The 15174-nt window shown below is 39.4% G+C and overlaps 2 protein-coding genes across 4 annotated transcripts; both read right to left on the bottom strand.

Annotated features, from left to right (window-relative positions):
• Positions 1-1511: 1511 nt before the first annotated feature.
• Positions 1512-14562, bottom strand: LOC115754055 (ras-related protein RABF2b). Of its 3 annotated transcripts, none has more exons than XM_030692975.2 (7): positions 14393-14562; positions 12970-13047; positions 12711-12878; positions 11365-11413; positions 10934-11007; positions 9810-9903; positions 1512-1627 (listed from the first exon to the last, which is right to left on the bottom strand). In XM_030692975.2, the coding sequence occupies exons 1-7, from the start codon at positions 14429-14431 to the stop codon at positions 1527-1529; spliced, it is 603 nt and encodes a 200-aa protein (XP_030548835.1). In that variant the 5' UTR covers positions 14432-14562; the 3' UTR covers positions 1512-1526. The 3 variants fall into 3 exon arrangements, with proteins under 3 accessions (XP_030548835.1, XP_030548834.1, XP_048131990.1); XM_030692974.2 differs by lacking the exon at positions 1512-1627 and adding an exon at positions 9159-9501; XM_048276033.1 differs by lacking the exons at positions 1512-1627; positions 9810-9903 and adding an exon at positions 9159-9501.
• Positions 5010-6085, bottom strand: LOC115754056 (PHD finger-like domain-containing protein 5A). The gene has a single exon (XM_048276034.1). It carries the CDS (start codon positions 5593-5595, stop codon positions 5263-5265), a length of 333 nt encoding a protein of 110 aa, XP_048131991.1. The 5' UTR covers positions 5596-6085; the 3' UTR covers positions 5010-5262.
• Positions 14563-15174: the final 612 nt, after the last annotated feature.

Raw genomic sequence — 15174 nt, 5'->3', positions numbered from 1 at the left:
ATTTCTTCTGGCTGGTTGTTGCCATTGTTGTCCCCGACCGAGCAAGAGGAGCTTTCTTCTTGAATGTCCGCGGTGGGGAACAAGTTGAGGGTTTGACGTAAAACATGGAGATAAAACTTTCGCATTGTCATCGTTCATGTTGTCCACATGACTCTGCCGGCGAAACGAATATTACTTGACAATTTTAAAACTCTTGAGTGTATCTGCTGCACTCGTCAATTGACTTGGTCTCTAATATACGTGGGATCACGGCAAGAGTCGCGACGAAGAGGGTGGAGAAATTTCGTCTGCTGTATTGGTGGCGGCGGCTCGAAACTGCTTCCCCCTCACGCCTGATCTGAAGGGTTTCTTGGACACGCAGGAACTCTGTTAAGATGCCGTTCCTGCCCGACCGAAGCGAAAGTCCATGGCTTCACTCACTGATGATGGAACTCTGATTGTGGAGAAGAAGGCGAAGCGCTGTAGAAGCCAGAAGGAAAAGAAAGAGGCCTCAGGATGTATGGAATTGGAGGAGAGGCACAAGAAGGTGCTGCTCTACGACCCTTGTACGATAAAGAAGAAGCTTACCGAGAGTGATCTCGGCCACCTCTCTTGATCCCGCGGGCGTACGTGATTAGCCACGTGCTCCCGTGCGTGTGCGAAGAGACAGTGAGGCGAGTCAAGAGCAGCAAGGGTGCCGACGTCGTCGTGCGGGAGGCGGACCTGCACTCCAAGCATCGTCTGGTGCTTGTTTTCTGGGAATCCTCGGGGTCCTGCGTCCTGAAGTGGTGTTGGATCAAGGAGTTCGTGCGGCGAAGGGGGCTGGAGGAGAACGATGAGATCGGGATGTGTCAGGATCCTTAAGCTAGCAAGTTCCATTTCAGCCTTCTTCGCATGGCGAATTAGCGCAGTGACAATATCAGTCAATTAGACTTAATCTTCAATTAGTACTTCTTTTGTTCAGTGCTCAAGGGGAATTTGTTTTTTTTTTTTTTTTTGTATCTTTAGAGAAAGAGTAGTAAGTGATGAAATTTTGTTGTTATAGGCTATCATGCCATCTCAAGTTTCTCCCAGAAATTCAATTCTTGGTGAGTGTTTCTTTTGAAGCACAGCTCTAAATGTCTTCAAGTTTCTCGAGTCCTTTCTTTTTCTATTGGGGTGATGTATGAAATTTCAAGTTCTGTTCATATGTATTCATATATTCAAAGGGCAAAGTTGATTATGGTAAATTGATCCGTCACACCCGGGGAATTTAAAGACTCGTAAAAAGAGAAATATTTTGGGGCAGGTTGTATAAATGATGTCTGATCAATCTTTGGACATGAATGAAGTTCAAGGTTATCCTCACGGACAGAAACCGATGTAGGAGCCAAATCATAGTCATTATATATGAATCAACTCTGCAATAAAAGGGACCTAAATTGACATCCCATGTACAATTCCGCCCCATAATTTGGCAGAAATGACTTCGGAGCGACGAGAATGCATCATGCATTTTGCGAGAACACAAACATGGGCTTTTACAGAAAGCACACACGAGGACCGCTTTAAGAACGACACAATGCAGCCGCTGTCCTTTCGCGGGTCTGTCCATGAGAACCAATCCAGACGGGTTCAGTGCTGGCTGAACTCTGGGTAGTCTCTTTAGCTGCATCCATGGAAAATAACCATATACGGCATCGACCATGCGAGAAAATGTGCACGAGAAAAATCGGCGGGAACATTTCATCATATATAGTGTTGTATATGGTGAAAGCAGTGACAAGCTACAAGCAATGTCCAAATTCGTAAGCCTATTTACAGAGTTCACAGCATATGCGTGCACTTCCTAACAGTAAAAGGGACCAGACACGAGCAATTCATCATAGATAGTGTTATATACGGTGAGAGCAGTGACAAGCTACAAGCTACAAACAAAGTCCAAATTTGTAAACCTATTTACAGAGTTCACAGCATATGTTCGCGCTTCCTAACAGTAAAAGCCAAAAGGGACCAGACATGAGCAATTCATAGAGCACGATAACTGAAAGTGAGTCTCATTAACGTCCCAATCCTTGTCCAACAATCTGGACCAAAACCTACAGTTTGTTTCAGCTTAACTTCCTACTTTGACTGATTTCAATTATAAAGATAACTAATTGAAACCTTTATAGTGATTGAAAACTGAGTCATAAGCTCATTGTCAACAGAGCCATTGCATAATCAATCAACTTCCTTCTCATGCCTTAGCCTATTAATGGTGAGTTCAACAAGGTTAGACTTGGCTAACTTAACACATGGCTTGTCTTCCAATTGAGCCCCGAAAAGTCAGTTCATCTCCGTGAATGGCAATGAACACTTTGAACTAGAGTCAACTCAGATTTTAAAAATTCGATGGAGACACCCTCATTCTTCGCTCTTGGTTCATATGTTTGCTCTTTCTAGCCAACTCAAATCATGTCATTTTGATGTCTACAATTTGCTTAAGTTGCCACCGTCAAGGGAGGAAAAGTACACTAGAAGTGCCATTACTTGTGTACGGCGTTCACTTGAGTGCCATAACTTTCAAAACGTTCACTTAAGTGCCATAACTTTCAAAAATCATTCACTTGAGTGCTACGTTGGAGCAAAATCATTCACTTGAGTGTTACAGTAACTTTTCCGGCGTGCTATAGTAACTTTTCGGAGTGTCACGTCAGATTTTCTAGCATCCACGTCAGCATGGCACTCAAGTGAACGATTTTTGAAAGTGATGGCACTTAAATGAACATTTTAAAAGTTATGGCACTCAAGTAAACACCATACAAAAGTTATGACACTTCTAGTGTACTTTTTCCCCTTCAAGGGTTAGTACACGTCCAGTTTCACCTTTCATAAGGAGTCTAGAATGCTTATAGGGATACCCCCAGGACCCAAATAAGCATCAAAAGCAGCACAAACAACCTTCTGACCAATGATCTTAAAAAAGGACAACTTCAAAAGATTCATTCCTGATTTGACATATCTTTATTCAACAAGATTGATTTCTGTAGAGAACTGAAGGTTTGGACAGGCATCAGGCTGTGCAAAGATAAACAGAATTAGTCACAAAAGATTCCTCTCACAACATTTTGGCTACAGAAAAGGGAGAGGAATAGGAGCGTGATCAGGAGGAGATAGTGAATAAAAAGAAGTCTCGGTTCTTCTCAATTGATTTCTTCTCCAAACATCGCATGAGATTGGACGAGGTAGATGTCCTACATCTAGCGGATACTGAGGGAGGCAACCCATTATTGCCACCTCAATGAATTTGCACTTTCCTTTTGATCAATGACAACATAATTTTGGAGGAAACAGAAGCAATCATCTCAAAAGCAAAACAGCAGGAAAACTATAGTTATCTCAGTTGTAACATTCCGGGCATCCGACAAATCTGCTTCATATCCAAGAAGAGCCAAAACCATGTCAGGGTTACCTTTGACAAGAATGGAGACAACTAGTTAGCTCCAAACCTAACCATGAAATCATTTTGAGATAATATAAGGCTCTTGCTGAAGAAAGATAAGGAGATTTCATCCAAAAATCTCAACCACCAATTACAAACGATGATCATGCATGCCGGCACCCCAAGTTCTTACTAAATATAAAAACTGTCTCTTTTAACACATGAAAAGGAGAACAAAAAGTCATAAGCACATCAGAGATCAATAAGTAGGCAGCTTAGAGGCCACCAGACATAAATGAAAGCAAATGCCAACAGCAAAGCCAAACAAATGACTATAAGTTATAACATAGAGAAGTTAAGAAAAAAGTCTTATCACTACCCTGTGCTTGAAGTTGTTGCACCCACTTTTTGGCTCACTCTAATGATGCCCACAAGCAAGAAAGCAGTCTTGTCACTTTGTGGAAAACATCTAAGCCAAAAGAAATCACCGAGCTGCAGAGCACCGAAGCAGATGCAGAACTATAAAGGATAATTCCACTTGATTGTTGTATGGACACAGATCTTCAACAATAGAGAAATAAAACCAATATTACATGCATTCTCCTGTAGTGAAAACTATTACTTCGCACAAAGATCTCTTGCCACGGTCAAAGATTTGTCAACTTAGCAACTTCATAAAGCATCGGAACTGATAAATGGTTTCTGTTGGATTCACTTACTAAAGTTATCACGTCATACACAATGATTGCACGGCAGCTCCTCTGTAGTACATGGGAATCGTGCTGTGGTATCTCTCTTGGCCAAATTCTAAGAAAAGAAGGCAGCGCGATGATGGATTCCTACTGCAATAGAAGTACTTCATAGTCAAGCAACTTTGATAAAAAGAAACAAAATCAGCTGAAAATCATACTTCAACAATCTAGTTTTGTGAACCTGAAATTGAACAAACGGGCCTTTAACAAATCGCAGCACCAAGCCAAATTTTCCAGCTCCTACATCTCCAAGAAGCACCTAATGTACGGAAAACAACCAGCAAAAACAGCTGGTTGTCTAAAAAAAGTAACTAGCTCAAGATGCACGGAAAGAAATAGATCATGATACTGAATCATAACCATTTCAAGTTAATGCAAGCATGAGGGCTTAAGGAAATATAGATGGAGGTTATCAACAAGAGTCTGTCAATTATCAAGCAGCAAGATGATATGCTTTTCACTGTGCAAGTTTTCTTAGTAAGCAGAGAAAGTAACATAATATGCCTATCACACTTATCCTCCCGGTCTCAAGATCGCCATTAGTGATGTCCAAGATTCTTCTGCAACCAGGTGATTAGTAGAAGGCCACAAAGTTGCAGAGAAGTATTGAATCGATAATTCTTCATTCTTTATGTCTCATTATAACTTCAGGAAAGAGAGAAATGTCATTGAGAGCAGAAAAATGATTGCATAGGGAAAGTTGGAAGCAACACATACAAACATAATTAAGCAACATCTCTTATTACAGAACAGAGAAGGTGTGATATGAAGACTGCCGAGGACATTGTCACAGCTCAAACACAAATTAACAGAGAGCAGCAAAACAAACTGCTCCATTTGCCGACCAACTTTTTCCATAGAATAATAACGTTTAGAACATAGCAGACCAATTTTTTGCATAGTCACTCCACAGAAATCCTGAATGCTATGACTAGTTCAGAGACCAAAACAGAGAAAGTATCATCTCCTTCAAGAACAATATCCATCAGATGCTTCTCAATAACATCGCTGACAAGTTAGGCTAGACAGGATTGATTGCCCACCACCTTCATGGTAACTCAAGCCTCTTTGAATTTTGTCAATCAATGGATTGCATCAAGCCAGTATCGGTAGCATCGCACAAAACCATCACCGTTTCTTAAATCCATACTTCTTGCGCTCGTAGAAGAGATCGGTTTTCGCGCTTCCTAGGTTGACGATCTTAGGACACCCGTCCCTGTCCTTCTCCTGTTGCGTGCACTCTTTGCAGAAGTAAGCATCGGAGATCCCCACTCCCCCACAGATGACGCAGCGGCCCTGAAAAGAACCATAGTTGCACTCGTCACACACGCGTACCAGAGTGCACGGGCGGACAAAGGAATCGCAGACGACGCACTTCCCATCACATTTCTCGCAGAGTCGTCCAACGGCGATTCCAGGCTGTTTCCTGCACATGATCAGATCAGGATGATGCTTGGCCATGTTCCCCGCAGCGAGCCTCTAGCTGCAAAACACGTACGGCGGGAAGCTGCAGATACCACAGCCACGCAAATTCAATTCAGTTCAGCCACACCATAACAAAGGTTCATTACGGAATGAACAGGCTACCGTAAGGATAAGAAACAAGCAAATTCAAAGTGATTTGATCCAGTTCAAACCACGGAACACATTTGCCAGTTGAACCAGATAAACACCTACTTCTCTCGATTGCGATCGTCGATCCTAAACAGAGTCGATCGTGTGTTGGCAATCTCTCTCTGTCAGTGCCTGATGATCGAGCCCTGAGAACGATCGGATCGCGTTCGTGCTAGTGTTAACGAAAGTGCGGAATCTCGTTTTGACTTTTCCGATGATGTTCGCAGATGGGAAGACATGGCAAACGAAAGGTACGAGGAGGCCGGTCATGGCGGAGCTGTCGAAGCTTCTCAGGCGCGAGCGATGCTTCATTTTCCGAGCCTGAACACTCTCTCTCTCTCTCTCTCTCTCAACCTACAAAAGCTGTCCTTAAGGTAAGCGACAAGTCGTTTTTGTCGGATCCGAAATTCAAAACATGGGCATTAAAATTGTCAATCCACTTATTCTTTTTTTTTTGTCGGAGCAAAAAACCACAACTTTAATATTTTTTTTTTTTTGGTAATCGAGGTGTCCGCGCAGCCGGCGAGCTATGACTCAAACCGGTACGCAGCATCCCGCAACGCCTACGAGTTTCGAACCCAGGACCTCTCGTGAAAGGAACCCGGCTCAAACCATCGCGGTCACCGATAATATTTATCTCGATTATATCTCAAAAACAATTACCTTATAAAAAAAAATCCAATTTTTAGTTGTCCCACTTCTATTGACTTAATATCCAAAAAATCCCTAACTTTTACTTTTTTCCTAATTATATCGGTATAATACCAAAAAAACCTCAATTTTAGTGTATAAACCTTTTTTATCTCATAAAAAGAACATCGATTTTTACTCTCTTTTTTTCTCAATTTTATTACTGTTAGCCTTCCTTCCATAATCACCGTTAGTCAATTATACGTAGCATTTCACATCGTTAATGAATTATATCTTAGCAAAGTTGACATGAAAAAACTCCACCAACTTCTTTTTTGTTATTTGCTTTTCCTATCCCTACACATTGTCGAAAGATACTGAGCCGCTCAAGACAACACGTTTCAAATTCTCATTGGTACTTAACAGCCCAAAAAATGACTAAACGTGGAAATCTGATTATTTGGACAAATGATCTCAAATCTCGTTGTTCATGAAACCTATTGTTTCCTAATTTCAAAGATTCAACGATAAGTTCGGCGAGAAAATCAAGTCACGTGGGATTAACAAACTATGATTATAAACGGAAAGCGGACGATGGTAGAGATAAAAGTAAAAGTTTGGGATTTTCTTATGAGACAAAAAATAAGTTTTGGATATAATTGGGATAGAAGCTAAAATTGAAGGGTTTTTTGTATTAGGCCGGTAGAATTGGGACAATAAACAATATTTGATGGTTTTTTATGAGACAAAAAAAATTTGTATATAATTAAGACAAATGCTAAAATTGAATTTTTTTTTATAGTACGCCCTTATTCGAGTAAGAGAGTAATATATTTCCGTAATTGAAAACGAATTACAAAGTTTTAGGCGGCAAAACTACATGGCAAATTCAAATCTCTCTATTTTAGCATGTTAGAAACCATACCCAACATAAGGTATTCACTCATTCTTTGTGCTTAACAATATAGGTATTATTTCTTTTCGTGAGGCTTTTCTAAATTAAGACAAAACCCAAAAAACCCTTTGTGGCTGGCCTTGTAGTATCAGTAGGAAATTGAAAAAATTATCAAAAAAGTCCTAAACATTTTATATTTTTGTCCCAATTCAGTTCTAAGTCTTTTAAGTTCACGAATTCGGTTTTAAACATTTTATATTTTTGTCCCAATTCAGTTCTAAGTCTTTTAAGTTTACGAATTCGGTTTTAAACATTTTATATTTTTGTCCCAATTCGGTTCTAAGTCTTTTAAGTTTACGAATTCAGTTTTAAACATTTTTCATATTTTGTCAATTCAGTCTTACTGGTTGGAGGTCATATGAAATGGACTCTAGTCGTCCTATGTGGCACCTCCTATGCTGACGTGAATAATTATTAATAATATATTAACATTTTTTTATTTTTTATTGGTTTTATTATTATTTTTCCTTTTTTTCCCTAGTTTTCAAGTTTTCTTCTTTAGCTGTTGGTGAGGGTCACCCGGCCCTTGCAGCCATTGGTGAGGGCAGCAACGCCTTGCCGGCCGCTAAAGAAGAAAACATGAAAACATAAAAAAAAGGAAAAAAATAAAATAAGTAAATAAATAAATAATTCAAAAAAAATATTGAAATATCATTAATAATTGTCCATGTCGATCTTGTGAGTGCCATATATGACGATTGGCATCCAAGTCGGCGATTTTCGATGAACAGGACTGAATTGACAAAAGATGAAATGATTTAGAATTAAATCGACAAACTTATAAAGCTTAGGATTGAATTGGCAAAATTGCAAAAGGTTGAGGACTTTTTTGATAATTTTTCCGTCGGAAATAATTTCTCTATATTTATTAATCCCCACATACAGTAATCTTAAAGAATCTCTGGCTCCCCAGTGCCGCTCACAAAGACTTGACTGTAAAAGACTGATGACGTCACTCAGCCATCCCGATTCCAACGGTAAGCCGTTGCGTCTCCCACGCTTCTAATTTGTTTTGAAGCCTGATTCTAAAATCTTGAATATTCGTGAGTTGTTCCTTTTCATATGACTTTGAATGGAAAAGTTGTTTATGGTTAGATTGGCCTGTCTTGCCATCCCGTGTGGATTGGACTCCCATATAAATTGAAAGACATGTGAGAGAGAGATATTTTGAATTTGGCTCTACAAGACTCCGTTTATTTTGTGAAAAAATGAGGCGTTTCCGGTAAAATATTCTTCAGAGAGTCGTTTTTTAGAAAAATGACAATATTTTTCAGTATTCGACTAAGTCTGAAAATGAAATAGGAAAAAAATTTCGCCGTTCAATAAGGACAAAAAGGAAAGGAGAAAAATTCAATTTTTTAAAAAATAATAAAAAATAAATTTAATGTGAACGAACGAATGAAAGAAAGATGAGAAGAGAAAATATATTTTTCTCTCACAAAGAGAAAAACATTTTCTCTACTTTTGAAAGTGTTTTTTCAATCAATGGATGATGTTTCCTTTGACTCATATATTTTTTGTGAACCGAACACCCAAAAATATGAAAAACATTTTGATAAAAGTTGTTCCCACAAAACAAACGAAACCTAAATGACATTTGATTACTCTTGGACAAGAATCAAGTTCAATATTTCCTACTTTATGGTGAAAGCGTATGCCAAACAAAATAAGAAGCTGAACTGCATATGTGCATGGTTGTCTCAGTGACAAATCCATCGTATAATTAGGCAATCGTTAAGAAATGAGTTATGCATGCATTCCGCCTGTTTAAGCTTTTGAGAACGAAATTATCTCGCATGGAGCATTACCCACTAAAACAAAAGGCGATTGTGTGATAGATACATATCAGAAAACGTTATAGGAGCCAAACCATAGCCATTGTATATGGAAGATTATATCACACACTTGGTAACGCTGTGCATAAGAGAAAACCTAAATTGACATCCCATGTACAATTCCGCCCGACAATTCGGCAGAGATAACTTCGGAGTGACGGCAATTCATCATGCATTTTGTGAGAAGACAAGATAGGCTTTTACAGAAAGCACTGACAGACGAGGGGCTACTTTAAGAACAACACGAGGCGGCCGCCGTCCTTTCGGCGGGTCTGTCCATGAGAACCATTCCCGACGGATTCGGTGCTGGCTGAACTCTGGGTAGTCTCTTAGCTGTATCCATGAAAAATAACAGTAAATTATACGGCACCAACAAAGTAAGAAAACGTGCCCAAGAAAGATTGGCGGGAACATTTCATTGTAGAAGTTATTGTATATATTCAGCTGTAATCACCATTCTCGGTTGAGAGCAGAGACAAATTACAAGCATTATCAAATTCGTAAACCTAATTAAGGAGTTCACAGCATGCAGCACCTACGGCAAAGACGAGTACATGTAAATGAAATCCCCTCAATGCAATGGCGTGCATGACATGAACTATGCATTCACAAGTTGAATTCATTGACAAAGACAGTCATACCTATTTCATAGAAAATGTCATTGACATTTGTAGCAGTTTTTGCAGATGTTTCCATAAAGAAGAGACCGTGTTCTTGGGCATATGTTTGTGCTTCCTGCAGTAAAGACGGACCGAACATAAAGAGGAGAATAATTGAAAGTGAGTCTCATTAACATCCGAGTGCTTATCCAACAATCTGGACCAAAACCTACAGTATGTTTCAAATAAAAACTTCTCCTTTGACTGATATCAATCATAAAGATTACCAATTAAAGCCTCCATACTGATTAAAAACTGAGCCATAAGCTCATTGTCAACTGTGTCATTGCATAATCAATCAACCTCTTCTCATGCCTAGCCTATTGACAGCGAGCTCAAGAAGGTTAGGCTTGGGTAATTAATACATAGCGTGTCTATCAATTGAGCCCCAAAAAGTCGGTCATTTCCGTAAATGACAATGACCACTTTGAATTGGAGCCAACTCAGATCATAAAAAATCAATGGAGACACTCGTTCTTCGCTCTGTGTTCACTCTATCTAACCAACTCAAATCACGTCATTTTGATGCCCGCAATTTGTAATAATTATGAGTTTCCACCTTCAGGAGTTAGTAACCATCAAGTTCCACTTTTCATTAGGAATCCAGAATGCATGTAAGGATGCCACAAGGACACGAATAAGCATCAAAAGCAGCACAGACAATCTTCCAACCTATTGTCTATAGTAAGGATAAAACTTCAAAAAGACTAACTTCCCAGATTCCATGCATCTTTATCAATCAAGATGATTTCTGTGCAGGACTGAAGGCTCAGATAGGCTTCAGACTGTGCGAACATAAACACAAGTATCTGCAAAAGATTACTCTTACAACATTTTGTCTACAGAGGAGGGAGAGGAATAGGAGCGTGATCAGAAGTAAATAGTGAATAAAAAAGGATTCTCGGTTCTTCTCAACCGATTTCTTCTCCAAATATTGCATGAGATTGGAAGATGCAGATATCCTACATCTAGTGGATACTGACATGGGCACCCCCTCATCGCCACCTCAATGAAATTGCACTTTCCTCTTGATAAACAAAAACATAATTTTGCACTAAACAGAAGCAATCATCTCAAAAGCAAAACAGCAGGAAAACTGTAATTACCTCGGCTGTAACCTTCCGGGCATCCAACAAATCTGCTTTATTTCCAGCGAGAGCCATAACCATGTTAGGGTTACCTTTGACAAGAATGGAAACAACTAATTAGCTCAAATACTAACCATGAAACAATTATAAGATGATATAAGGTTCTTGCTGAAGAAAGATAAGGAGGTCCCCTCCAAACATCTCCACGATAAATTACAAATGTTAATAGTGTATACCAGCACACTAAGGTCATACTAAAAAAAGAAAAAGGAAAAATTGGTTTTAACACATGAAAAGAAGAACAAAAAGTGACAAGCATATTGGAGATCAAGAAGTTAAAAGTCCATCGACTTAGAAGCCACCAAACATAATTAAATGTGAATGCCAACAGCAAAGCCAAATAAATAACTATAACATAGAGAAGTTAGGCAAAAAGACTAAATCACTACCCTGTGCTTGAAGCTCTTGCACCCACTTCTTGGCTCGCTCAAATGATGCCTACAAGCAAGAAAACAGTCTTGTCACTTTGCTAGGAAAACATCTAATTTAAAAAAAAAAAAAAAAAAAAGGAACTAAGCTGCAGAGCACCCAAGCAGATGCAAGAACTGTAAAGGTAAAGTCTTCTACATCCCTATATGAACAAAGATCTCCAGCAAGGCAGATAAATAGAACCATATATGAACACATCATAAGTCATGTCGTACAAACAGTCAGATCAATGCCTCACCTTCATATTAAAGCCTGACACTCAGGTAAATATGAACAGAGAGGAAAAGAAAGGCTAAGGCAATACAAGTAAATAGGAAGAGGAACCAGTAATTTCATGCAAAGGCATAGGTCAAGTGGTCCTTTTTTGAGATAGGTGACTTCCCTATTTTCCCCAACCGTATGGTTAAAGAACGGCCATTCCAAGTAAAACTATACTGTAAATATTTTCCCAGGGAGCTCACAGCAACAAGATCAACCGCAAAAAAATGGGGATAATACGTTAAGAAGGAAAATAGGATCATGCACCATAATTAGAATAATACATCAACAACCAGTTTCAAGTTGATCCTGTGGAAGATAGACAGTAAATCTTCAACAAAGGCAGTTGGAGTTTACGTCAACATAAGCAAGGACAACAATATAGTAAGCATCCAATAGAGATATACAAGTTCACTTGTGGCACCACAAGATCATTAAAATGCATGCTTATAGCAAAGAACAGAAAATTGTGAGACAGCCAACATTATCATCATTTATGTGAGACTACCAGTGTGCAATGTCTTAAGCAATTAAAATTCTTATACTCATTGAGTTTATTATAAGCCACCACATGCCAAGCTACACAGCAAGAACAAGAAGCACCTTCGCAACCAAAACCAAACGATTAATGATAACTCCAACCCAACAAAAGTCAGCCAGGCCTCTGGAGAAGGATAAATTGGTTTGCTCTTTGATAATTCCATGGAGAACTCATACCATGGGAGCAACTATTTCAACTAAATAATGTATAATGACCTCTTGAGGACACAAACTTGTACGTGGAAAATTGGTGATGGTTCCCAGGAATCAAAAGTAAAGGACCAGCGTATGCAACTCCATTATCAGAAAATGAACATATTTTGAAAATTGAAGTGCTTGAATGCTAAAATTGAAAGCCAAAAGAAGCCGATTCTCATATTACATGCATTCTCTTGTAGTGAAAACTATTACTTAGCACAAAGATCTCTCGCCAAAGTAAAAAATTTGTTGATTTAGCAACATCATACAGCATGGAGGCGATAATTGGTTTGTTGTTAGCTTCACTTACTAGGTTTGTCATGTCATACACAATGATTGCCGCGGCAGCTCCTCTATAGTACATGGGAGCCAAGCTGTGGTATCTCTCCTGACCAGCTGTGTCCCAGATCTCAAACTTCACAGTTGCATCATTTACAGCCAAAGTCTGAGAAAAGAAGGCAGCACCGATGGTGGATTCCTACAACATCAGAAGTACTCCATAGTCAAGCTACTATGATAAGAAACGAAATCAGCTGAAAATTATAAATCGATACTCTAGTTTTGTGAACCTGAAATTCAACAAACTGGCCTTTCACAAACCGCAGCACTAAGCTAGATTTTCCAGCTCCAACATCTCCAAGAAGCACCTAACGTACAAAAAACAACAAGCAAAAACAGAAGTATGATAAAATAAGTAATCAGCTCGTGAAGAAGCACAGAAAGAATTAGATCATGATACCGAATCATAACCATTTCATGTTCAAGAAAGCATGAAAGCTTAAGGAAATTTAGATGGAGGTTATCAACAAAAGCCTGCAATAATCAAACATCAAGATAATATGGTTTTCGCCGAGCAAGTTTTCCTAGAAAGCAGAAGAAACAATATAATACATTTATCATGCTTATCCTTCCGGTGTCAGGACCACCATTAGTAGTGAACTGGGTGTTTCTACAACCAGGTCATTGGCAGAAGGCCGCAAAGTTACAGAGAAGCAATGCAGAAAAATGATTGCATAAGGACCTCTAGCCACTAATCTACATTTTCGCATTAGCTTGCTATTGCACACTTTCGATCGACTATACATTGACTTTGTCAGTCAAGCATTTAGAAAATTTCACTTTTCTACCCTGCTATTTTCCCACTTTGGATTCTTCTTCCTTTTTTTTTTTTTTTGGCACCTCTTTAACACTATCTTCTCGAGATGATAACCTAGCAAAGCACAGTAGGGCATTTCGGTAGTTTAGAAAGATGACACAAGGTATAGAACTCCCAAGAACCAGAGAGACAAAGCAAGAAATGATCAAATAACAGTTTCATGTCAAATTTCGAAGTCCAATAAAGCTGTATACCACTCATACCGCACAATATGAAGCAACGGATATCTAATAAGCAAGCAACAACACCTATTACAGAACAGAGAGGCTTTAATATGAAGACCATCAAGGACATTATCACAGCTCGAACACATACTAACAGGGAGCAGCAAAACAAATTGCTCCATAAAGCTACCTTAAAAGGAGAAATTGACAGTCAAAGGCCAAGTAAAACGAACCCTTCCTTACTCAAGTATAAAGCACAAAGGGGGAAGCAAAAGGCTAATAAGCAAACTGCAAGGAGGTTCTGCGGAAAAAAAAAATAGCAAACACAAACCGAATTCCAGCGGAGACGATGTGTACAACAAAGCAAGCGCACTTTAGTTCATCCTAACCCCAATCCCAAAAAGGATCAAAGGACTGACGCTGGAGAAAGATCGGAACTCTCTCCGCGAAATCTCACCCCAAGCAGGAGGTCATCAACAAGAAACTATAGCTACTGATTCGGCGATTGAAATTGACGAAATTCACAAGCGAGGAGCTAATCCCCACCAAAAAATTCGGTATCAAAGACGGGAACCGCAACACATCAAGCCCCAAAGGCACGCAACGCGACCAGAACGAGCGCCGATTCCCGATCTCCCGATGAGAAGAACCGAAAGAGGCGGGAGAGCTTACCAATTTGGCATTGATGTTCTTGTTGCCGGAGGTGGCCATCGGCTAATCGGAGATCGGAGCGGCGATCGGCGATCAGATAGAGACAGGGAGGGAGGGAGGGAGGCGCGTTGACGACGGAGGAAATGGAGAAGAAGGAGGGAAGGAAGGGGGGAGGGATCGTTCCAACCAACGAAGCTCTTTGCTTCTTCTTCTTCTCCTCCGAAAGCGATTGATTTTTTCTTTTTTTCCTCTCCTTACGAGCGATGCAGTATTCAATTTCCCCTTTATTTTCACTTTATATATATATCTGTTAACATTCTTGGTGTAAAACGCGGAAATTCCACGTGGCAACATCGAGACCGGTAACGTCGCCTTTCGGGAATAGTAACGTGGTGGATTTGTCCATCTTCTTTTTCCCTTTTTTTTTTCTTTTTACTTTTCCTTTTTCGTTTTTCTTCTTTTTTGCGAGGGCATTTTAGGTTTTTTGCACGTCTTCTTGGTCTTGGCAAAGTGAATTCTCAGCTGTCTTTCCTTGATTATGTCTTCGGCCATCTTTTAATTGTTGAAAAGGACAAAAAGGGGAATATAATTCACAATTCGATTCAACTACAAGAACACCCACCGTGACAATAAGCAATGAAACAATTCCTATCAAGATTTTTGTCAATAGGTCTAAACTTTGGAAAAATTTCAAATAAAGGCCTCAAATATTCTCATTTTCTCACATAAGGGCGTCAAGTGATCATTGTTTCAAATAAGATAGTACGGTACCCTCATTATCTTAAATAAGGGCTTAAAGTAGC

This window comes from Rhodamnia argentea, chromosome 3 (assembly GCF_020921035.1).
Source record: "Rhodamnia argentea isolate NSW1041297 chromosome 3, ASM2092103v1, whole genome shotgun sequence".
NCBI classification, from domain to species: Eukaryota; Viridiplantae; Streptophyta; class Magnoliopsida; order Myrtales; family Myrtaceae; genus Rhodamnia; species Rhodamnia argentea.
This window is presented reverse-complemented; position numbering and strand designations above follow the sequence as displayed.

What these genes read in the sequence shown, in the direction of transcription:
- LOC115754056 (XM_048276034.1), bottom strand. Translation starts at nt 5,595, where the DNA reads ATGGCCAAGCATCATCCTGATCTGATCATGTGCAGGAAACAGCCTGGA.
- LOC115754055 (XM_030692975.2), bottom strand. Translation starts at nt 14,431, where the DNA reads ATGGCCACCTCCGGCAACAAGAACATCAATGCCAAATTG. An exon ending in AGAACATCAATGCCAAATTG is followed by an intron (nt 13,048 to 14,392) that starts GTAAGCTCTCCC and finishes TTTGTACGTTAG; the next exon opens with GTGCTTCTTGGAGATGTTGG. An exon ending in GCCAGTTTGTTGAATTTCAG is followed by an intron (nt 12,879 to 12,969) that starts GTTCACAAAACT and finishes CTGATGTTGTAG; the next exon opens with GAATCCACCATCGGTGCTGC.